Genomic DNA, 10547 nt, shown 5'->3' with positions numbered 1-10547 from the left:
ACACGATAATCTCCATCTATATGTTACCGTTTATAACAGTGGTTTTAGCTTGATCTATTCAGTTACTCTGTAGATCTGGTCATCACACGTGACACTTCTAAATCTACGGATTTAATTTTCAATAACTTGACATTTTTTACAGGTTTGGAATCATGGTTTTTACACCCTGCATTACGTCTTCTTCCGGAAGTACTTACGGTAACCGTGGGAAATGCTTAATCATATTACCTTATAATGGGAGCCTGACTAAAGTTAATATCGTATTTACTTAATTCCATTGTGCCTCAGAGAGTTGGTATTCTGGATTGAGTAATCAAATTGAAATTCAAACGAATTTAATTTCCCTGTTATCTTTTTTTTTCGAATTTGAACTACAGTGCTATGAGGGTTATGTTTATTTACATGTGTTTATCAGTGATATAGTGGGCTAAGTGATTCGGCGCTTTATATAATCAGTTTAACCCTTTCCCCATGTTTCGCATTGATCGTTACAAGGCGGTGCTCTGTCTTTGGTAATTGTCGAATTTTCATCCTAGTTTCTTATGTACTTATTAGTATTGTGTTAAGTGTAAGTATCCGATGCTCAATACAATACATCACAAAAGATACAACACGACATAAAAGCTGGACAGGACGTTTATTATCGGCCCGCTGCCTATATAACGGCTCAAGAGCCATTCGCTAAGGCCGATTATAAACGTTCATCCAAATTCTGCCATTTGTTATCGTTCATATAACATGTCAGCCTCTTTTGTTCCTTCACGAAAATTCATTTGCAAACCAGCTGTCCGAACAACTATTTAAATTCAACTTTTTACGTAACGACGTTTCTCCTGTGACGTAATTTCTTTGACGAAATATACCTGTTTATGATAGATTCTCTACATTTTCGTGGCAATGATGCTTACAGTTTTTTTATTAACTGTAGAATATATACCTACAAATTCAATAAGTGGTTTGTACGTATCAACAACATATATCGGATTGTGTGTTTGTCATGAATAATTGGAAACTTCATTGGGAATCAAACAAGTTTGGTCTATAATTAAATAACTTTACTCTGTGATAAATATCTTGCTCCACCAAAATGTATTACATATGCATGTAACAATATGATCGGCTATTGTGTAATATATAATAAAATGGTCAAGATAATAGTCTACACCATAAATCAGTTCTCATTCTCTATAATGTCTAGATATCTTCCTCTTGAAAACTGTTCACACACAAAATCTAAATAAACATATGAATATATATTAATAACAACATATTTCTTACATGTCCAAACCAAGTTTTGTAATTATCATAACCGATATAAGAGTCCTCGGATAGAAACTCCATTGTTGGAAACGCACACCGTTAATTACTTCCCAGCATCGTCCGCATTTCCCGTATTTCCCGGATGCATGAACCTTCTTTGCCCACCAGAACGACACCTGACTTCGCTGCCAGCGCGAACACAACGGTAACCCGGTTGACAATGTCGCCTCCCACATAGCTCGGCTGAATTCACGTCGGCCACTTGACTTAGCAGCAACGTTAGGACTAACATGCACATCAGGTAACGCATCATCGTCTGAAATTGAGAATAAGAGATTAATTTCGCGCATTTACAATACATCTATTGACGCTTGTATGTGCTTATGACGGAATTATTATTAGTAAAGACCATAAATTAGATCTAGCTTAATCCGCTTTGCCATTATTAATAGCCACTTACTGATCTTTAAGGCAAAAAGATCATAAAACTCCATTAGCATCGCATGACTTGCTTATTTACAAAGCTGAAAGCTAAATTAAATACTGAAAATTGATCAAATGATATAGTCAAATGTTAACAACTTAGATAGGCATGTTCATCATCTGCAACAATCAAACAACAATAGCACAACCTTCTATTACTGTTTAAATCTACCACTTCTATTGCATTTAATTGTTCCAGTTTAAATGTGGAAAGAACAAAAACAACAAATCTGATAGTTACACATTTAATATTTATATAACTGAATTATGATTATTTAGTAAAAATACACCTTAGATATCACTATCCAACAATGAAAACGATAAAACACTTACTAGGAATCAGTTATAAATATTAGCTTTGCAATCCAGTTTGACTAGAAGAATATGCGATATGTAATTTTCTCCCGTTTTATATACAACTCAAGTACTATTCTTCGTCGAAAGGAAGTCACTTATTAATTATTAATTGGTCGATAAGAATACCATTCTATAAATAAATGACCTAGATATTACGGAGTAGGAAGTTTACATGACAAATTTCTTACAAAGGATGATGATCAGTCCATGTGTCAAGTGTTTTGTTTTTTTCTTAGACGTAGGGCCTTCTCTTAATTTGCCCTTTCTCCAAGAATATAAAGATTTCCTATCCTATCAATATTGCCGATTGAATATCATAATTGTACAAAAAACGTGTCGCAGTACTCATTTATGTTAAGAAAGTGAAACACAACTCAAATAGTTTAATGACAGCGGTCGAATGTTATTCCTCATGACTAAATAGCCACATTGTTGGACACTTGAAATAACAAGAAAAGCTTATTTTCTGTCAAGTTGGTGGATAATATTTTAATTCAAAATTGGTACTTGAGTTCAAGAACTGTGCAAGGCAATTGGTTTGCAGCAGTAAACATAACATGATATAATCAAAGCGCTGAAGGCACTGAAGATGTTCGCTATTGCATAATTTAACACGCAATTCATTTTTGAAAATCAATCGCAAGTTTGAAATGAACACACGCCATTCAACTTTATAAAATGTGTGTCATAGCGCACGGGTCGAGTTTTGTGTGCACTTTTTATCATCCTTATTATTTCATAGAAATAACTAAGACAAAATAAAAACAACATGCTTTTTGGAAGTTCTGAAAGCATAGAAAGTATGAAGAAAATGGTAATGAGAACTTAATATAAAGAAAATTTGCAGTCACCATCATATTAAAGGAATATTTTTCTAATATCAAATGACTATCTCACCAAGAGTATAAATTCATAATAAAAGTTCCGTGTACAAAACTTATGGTTTTTGACACCATATACAAATTCAAAATATACAATTATCTTCGTATCTTGTATATGGAGGAATAAAAGTATATAAACATTGCTGTTTATGCTTTACTTGTTAACCGAGCAGTTCACACGGTGTCAACAACACTAAAATAAACATAGGTATAGAGCACTAATGCGCTTTTAGGCGTAGCTGTTTCAGTTTTCATCTTAGTGACTTTTACATAACGCCAACAGACACGCATGAATATTTTCGAATATTTAATAAGCTGATTCGAGATACAACCTCTGAATTTTTGCTACATCACTGCGTATGTACTCAATTCAAAGAATGAAGCACTGTTCAGTGTAAGGAATTCCGGACTTCTCTCTGTATGCTCAAACGACACAAATTGTGGCCCTGTTACAAGTACGCGTTACAATCCATCTCGCAAAATTTCACTTTCGCCTCCAAGATGAGAAAACAATCATTAGCGAAATAGAACAGTGTCACGATAAGAGAAAATCGTTTAATTATCATACCACAATGTTTGAAGTACTTGGTCAGCACGTCTGGAAATCATTCCTTGATGTGTTGATAGGCTGCCATTATTAACAAGTTTGCTATTTTGAATTCAATTATGTATCAAAAAGCATTGTTCTTAAATGTGGCATTTTCAATTCGCAATGAGATTTGTAATGACCCTCGTCATGCGAAAATGGGTCTTATTCCATATGCGCCCATCATATAAATAGCCCACTCAGCTATCCCTCCTTCTGGTAAGGAGAAACATAAGATTTTGAGTGATTTAAAGCGAACAGCATCGCCTATGGCCTGACTGCGCAAAAGCATATGTTGGGTTTAACAAACGCTTGCCGAAACGCATAAGACCCATTTTCGCATGACGGCGCTATTGACGTGTGATTTAAATGTGTCGAAAGAAAACTGCGTTTTAATCCAAATATAAACATACGATATATTTCGATGGTGAAGAAAGATACTCATAACAAGGCATATGAGGACACATATGAAGTGCTCTCCCGTAGTATATTTTTTATTTACTCACACTAATGTGTGGTTTGACAATGCTAACACACATTTCATGCGGTGAATATGCAGCTTACAATTGAAAAACACAACACAATAGTTTAACTTTTGTTTGATCGTATTTAATTAATTAGAAAAGTAAACTGCTAACTTTATTTCAAAGTCAGCGTATACGCCGACTACATTTTTAAAAGACATTTATTTTTATAAATATATTTAATATAATATATTTAGTTGTTTTCGGTTTTAGCAATTATAAAGCATTTTCGAGGTTGCCTATTGTATGCCTGTAGTAATTGATGAACTCATATCCAACTGTCTATGTATTGAGAACTGTGAATATAAACAAGCTAAACCTTCTACTAACCTACTTTTGCGTTGCTAGCACCCGTAATACAAAAGATCGCCGCTATCTGTTGAGAACCAAAGAACGTTTTCCAGAAATACCCGCTGTAGTAGCATGAACGAGGTTATGAAACAAGTCATTCGTATTATTATTATAAATTGTTTGCTATATTCGGGTTTAGCGATTATGAAACATTGTTTTTGTTTTTGTCTATCGTATCGCTGAAGTTATTGTTGAACTTATGTTCAACGTTTTATAAATTGAGAATATAAATAAGCGTCAACTTTTTCCCGAATCTCTCAATTTACGACCTGTACTACGTCATTGAGTTGTATGTGAGAGCGTAACCTATTGCGTTGTTATAACCCGTAAACTTTCCTTTGTTTATCGACAGGCGCATCTATTAATAGCCTCATATCATGAATGCCAAAACACCCGCGAAAAAAAGAACCACGTGACCAAATAGGACGCTAAACGCAAGTACCATGCGACTACGACTTTTATTATGTGAGAACGCTCCGCAATTCCTTTCAAGCCGGAGTCTTGTGATTGCTATTACGTAAAGAATTGACCTCTAACTGAAGTAAGCAAAGAAAACGCAGCACCCAATTGACCCATTCCTTTATGTGCGAAGGCAGATTGAATTTTACTTATGTATGGTTTGCCTATTATAACACACTTTATAATGCGGTAAATATGCGACTAACACGTAAAAAACACTATAATTAAACTTTTGTTTTGAATTTAGTTATTTAGAAACCAAAATTCCAAACCTTATTTCAAAACAGCAAGACTACATTTTTTAGAGAATATTCTTGTTATATTTAAATGTTTTTTTAAACAGTTTCAGCGATAATGAAACATTTTTTATGTTGTCTATCGTATCCCTGTAATAAATGTTGAACTCGTTGTCAACGTATAATTAATTGAGACCTGTGAATATAAACAAGAGTAATACTTATACTAGTGCGTTATTCTCACCCGGACTCCCCTTTGTTTATCGCCAGCCGCAGGGTAATGAATGAGATGAGCGAATATACTACGTCACGCAGACGCAGCAGAAAGTGGACTATTTTAATCATTCATAAACAATCTCCTCCGCGACACGTACAATACGATCATTGTTTTTTATTCTTTTCTATAAAACACCATTCGAAACTATTGCATTTAACACGATATTAATATAATGTTTCCATTTGTGATAAACATAATTGGAGAACTCAAACCTCTTGCATAAATTATACAACTCTTTCTTGCGCATAGTAAGCGGGAATTGGGTTAATCATACCTAGGCCGTACCGACCTAAATTTTACAATAAGCACTTTAGGCGGTCGCTAAAGCGACCATCTAAAAATGATATATTACCTATTTGTAATCTCTGTTCTTAACTTAATTTAAAATGTATTAAACACTTGGATTAAAGACGTGTAAATAATATAATAAGCTACATGTACACAGCATATTCGGATTATTTCGTTGTTGGCCTCACTTAGTGCTTGATGTTTATTTGTATTCGAAATAATACCATGATATGAGTACCTTTGTGTGTAGCAAAGTTCTTTAAAAATTGCGGCACCAAAGCGCCGTTAAAGTGATTGCAAATTAATCACTTTCAGGTTACACGTAGTTGAATACGCATTGTGACGAGCACCGAAGCTTCAAAATAACCATGTCAAAATTCAAGATGAAAACGCTTTTTAATAAACCTAGATAGCATAAGTTAATGTATATCTATCAAACTGCAATTCATTGTATATGTGTTTCAATAAGTTATTTGATTTAACGCCGACGCGCACACTTAGAAGGACTTCAGATGTTACACCATTGAAATAATCAAGGTTGTGTACATAATTAGCATCTTAAGAATGTCGTTTTGCCATTTACGTGAGAAAACAGAAATTTTACACGGTTACGGAAAGTTATGGTTAGAATAATTAAAATGTAATTAAGTATATAGTAAGTATTTTCTTCGGCAAAATAATAGTTGAGCCTTCAACCGCAAGTAAGTTTCTTCTCCCAAAGTAATATCAGTTAAAAGGGCCTTTTCACAGATTTTGGCCACGGGCTTAATTCTGAGGAAAAATAGTATACTAATATTAATTAATTTGGTTCTAAAACTGTACCGTAAATAACTCATGATATATGTTATTTTAAAGATTCCAATTAATAATGGCTATCTTATGTACTTATGACAAGAGGAAAATTGCATCAATAAATAAATAGATATAGAAACACTGCATGTAATGTGCACGCCGAGAACCTATATTTGTATTTGGGGTCCAAATTAACTTTGGATTGGTAGTACATTACAGTGCAGTGTCCAATAACATCTGTTGACGTCAATACATAAAAAAGTAAATAAACAATACTATAAACAAGGCAAAGATGAGGGAGCTGTCTATAACGAACGTTCGCGGTTTCATCGTCTGCGCCTTAAGCTTAACGGAATATCAAAAACCGCGTGCCCGTGCCAATTATTCTCCAATGACTTACTAAATAAAACTCAAACTATCTGGACACACCTCAACTAACTACAACCCCGGTAAATAGGTAATCAGGATAAATATATATGTAGGAAATTAGAGACAAAACAGTCATAGACTAATATAACCTGTATATTGTCTCATTATAACCCAGATCAACAATATCAAATGTCTGGAATAGATTTTTGTGAGAATTACGATATCACACTGTGATCATCAGGCTACAGTATAGCCCTCACATAATTGAAACCAGACATCTACATATAAGCTGGAGTAGATTCAATTTACATGATAAATAGCAATGTATGAGGCATATACTGAATACCACTACCAAATGACTGAAATAGATTTTTGTGAGAATTACGACATCACATTGTGATCATCAGGCTACAGTATAGCCCTCACAAAATCGAAACCAGTTATATACATATTAGCTGAAATAAATTCAAATGAGAATTAAGAATCTCAGTACAACATCAACAACACACAATGCTTAAACGACGGAAGGGTACGTTTTCCCCAACACGCAGGTCACTCAGCCTTTTTACGACGGGAGGGTACGTTCCCCTTAACACATGCCACTCGGCCTTTTTCGACCACTATGGATAAGCTCTAATCCTTCTTTTACAACCAAATAGCGCTCTAGGTAACAAAACCCAGGGTTCCGCGAGACCCTCGTTTTCCTTCTCTTAAGCTGTAATCAGCAACGAAGACGAAGGTAGGGTCGGCTGGGCTAGAGGGCGCGCCTGGAGAGATATCTCTCGTCCGTGCACTCTGGCTCCGTTGACATGACATACCCAACATGACAAAAATTAAAAATAAAAAATAAATAAGAGAATGGTGACGGTATTTGTAGTTGTTGTTTCCCTCTACTGTAGCGTAGGTTAAGTTTTCTTGTAGTGTAGTGTAAGTTTTTTCCTTGCATGCCTGTGCCTTGTTACGTTTGACGTTGAATTGTAACCTTTGTATTGCTAACCTGCACGTAGTACCCTTGTCACTATGAGGGTCAGATCGAATTAGAGGGATGATCAGCATTAACATCCCAGATCTATTCCCTCCTGACCAAAAGGCACTAATACATATAATTACCATCTGTAACCATAAGCAATATGAACAGGAATAAGAACGTGCGCTCACTCTCTCTCTCTCTATCATAAGAGAGAGCGAGAAGTCGAGAGGAGACCAAAACCAGACATCAATCCATCATCCTCCCTCCCTCTCTCTCTCTCTCTCTCCTCTATCTCTCTCTCTCTCTCTCTCCTCTCTCTCTCTTCTCTCCTCTCTCTCTCTCTCTCTCTCTCTCTCTCTATCAAAAACAAACCAATATAAAGGCGCTGTTAAAAATTGTCTCCCCAAGAAAGAATTTGTAGAACCTAGAAATTGTCCTCACCTAGTTCCCTTCCCCCCAACAACCATGGCAGTCTCGGTCCATCCGACACACGCAGCCCTTTAACCTACTATATTACACTAAATTACTTTAAAACTATTCTTACCTTGCAACACCATTAAAACACCTGACAATATCCAATAGCACAACAGAGAGAGCCCATGTTGAATTTACCCCACGACACAGGGCAGTTAAGTAATATCCTGTACTAATCTATGTTTATGTACTTACCAGTCCTCTGCGAGGGACGTTAAACGGGGGTGCAGTGTATCGGTACCATACACCGGGCACTTAAAAGAACCTCTGGAATCGGGGCGCCCTCTGTATCCCGCTCGAACCCCCACTAACACCTCTTTGGGCGGAGAGCACAAAAACCACACACAAACTATAAGGAATAAACATTAATGCCAATAAGGATCATGCTAATCTAGAGATAATAGGAATACTGCAAAAACCATTTCGATAAAAGGCAAACCACTACATAATCCATGAAAAAAAAACAACATCTAGACACATTAAGGTCTCATTGGCCATCGTTCTCTGATGTATACTATGACCTAATTTTCTCCCCTGAAGGGTCACAGGGGCAGGTCGATACATTGGTAGTCGCGAAGACGCTGGATGACCTGTAAATAAATCTCAAACACACACACACACAGATTTTGGCGTGTATTGAAGTTTGTCATTACATGCTTTAGATCTATATTGATAAACGTAAACATTGGATCTAAACAGCTCCAGTAAAAACAATAAAAAGAATACAATTAAAAAACCAAAAAAGTATCCCTCAATTGGGCTCGAACCACTGACCCCTGGAGTTAAAGTCAATCGCTTAGACCACTCGGTCATCCGTGCTCAACAATGAGTTATGAATGTTATACCTTATATAAGCAATCCTCGTAGTATCACAAAATATAACGACAACAATAGAACTCTCCAAATTATTCAAACGTTTCGCGTTGCAACGCTTTATAATTTTCAGGTTTTTAAATCGTCAAAAGATGCATATCATGGATATTTTAGAGCATGGTAAATGTTCAGTATAACTGTTTTCTCACAAATATCATAACTACAACGAAATATTGCGAATCTGAAACTTTTTTTTTTAATTTTGACAATTTACCAAAACGTGAAAAGGCCCCTTTAAAGCGTAACAAAGATCATCAGACCTCAGTTATTTCAGCATGTTTATTTAATCTGTTGATTGTAAGAAAACAAATGGAATTTCTCTGACGTTATTTTTCGTGTGAACGATTCTTTTCTTGGTCCGAAATGAAAACGCACCCATAATGTTTTCGCATGACACAAGCGAAAAATACCCGATCTATTTTCCACTTTTCTAAGCTGATCTGGTCATTGATCCAATTGCTATTTTTATGATTACAATAACAGAATTGATCAATGTGAAAACCCTGCATGTTATTTACGTTTTCCTTAACGAGAAAACATGATGTAATTGGTAAAGTAAAAATAAAACGTGTTCACTTGCATTTATTTTGAGAATATGTAAACATTCATTGAGTAAAAAATACTCGATATTACTTAAAGTCAAGGAAACGGCCACTTTATGATGTATTATTGTTAACATCTAATTCCGACTTTCCTATTGCTTTAGGATAGGAGTATCTTAACAAGCTCACGCACATAAAATTGTAATCATGTGCCTCTTCGTCAATTAACGCACGATTTATTTCCCCTTCCGGTGAAACCGGAAGGGACTTATGGTTTGGTCTGTCTGTCTGTCTGTCTGTCTTTATGTCTGTCTGTCTGTCCTTCTGTCTGTCTGTCTGTCTGTCTATCTGTCTGTCTATCTGTCTGTCTGTCTGTCTGTCTGTCTGTCTGTCTGTCTGTCTGTCTGTCTGTCTGTCTGTCTGTCTGTCTGTCTGTCTGTCTGTCTGTCTGTCTGTCTGTCTGTCTGTCTGTCTGTCTGTCTGTCTGTCTGTCTGTCTGTCTGTCTGTCTGTCTGTCTGTCTGTCTGTCTGTCTGTCTGTCTGTCTGTCTGTCTGTCTGTCTGTCTGTCTGTCTGTCTGTCTGTCTGTCTGTCTGTCTGTCTGTCTGTCTGTCTGTCTGTCTGTCTGTCTGTCTGTCTGTCTGTCTGTCTGTCTGTCTGTCTGTCTGTCTGTCTGTCTGTCTGTCTGTCTGTCTGTCTGTCTGTCTGTCTGTCTGTCTGTCTGTCTGTCTGTCTGTCTGTCTGTCTGTCTGTCTGTCTGTCTGTCTGTCTGTCTGTCTGTCTGTCTGTCTGTCTGTCTGTCTGTCTGTCTGTCTGTCTGTCTGTC

The 10547-nt window shown here is 36.2% G+C and overlaps 1 protein-coding gene across 1 annotated transcript in view; it reads right to left on the bottom strand.

The window, feature by feature from the left end:
• Positions 1–1040: 1040 nt before the first annotated feature.
• The window catches only part of LOC127881058 (calcium-activated chloride channel regulator 1-like), a 45909-nt gene continuing 36402 nt past the window's right edge, over positions 1041–10547 (bottom strand). Inside the window, exon 14 of the mRNA XM_052428661.1 lies at positions 1041–1412. Within this exon, the coding sequence (XP_052284621.1) occupies positions 1275–1412 (138 nt within the window). The 3' untranslated portion in view covers positions 1041–1274. The remainder of the gene's footprint in view (positions 1413–10547) is intronic.

Source organism: Dreissena polymorpha, chromosome 5, assembly GCF_020536995.1.
Source record: "Dreissena polymorpha isolate Duluth1 chromosome 5, UMN_Dpol_1.0, whole genome shotgun sequence".
NCBI lineage: Eukaryota > Metazoa > Mollusca > Bivalvia > Myida > Dreissenidae > Dreissena > Dreissena polymorpha.
The sequence above is the reverse complement of the archived record's forward strand: the minus strand, read 5'-3'. Positions and strand labels throughout refer to the sequence as shown.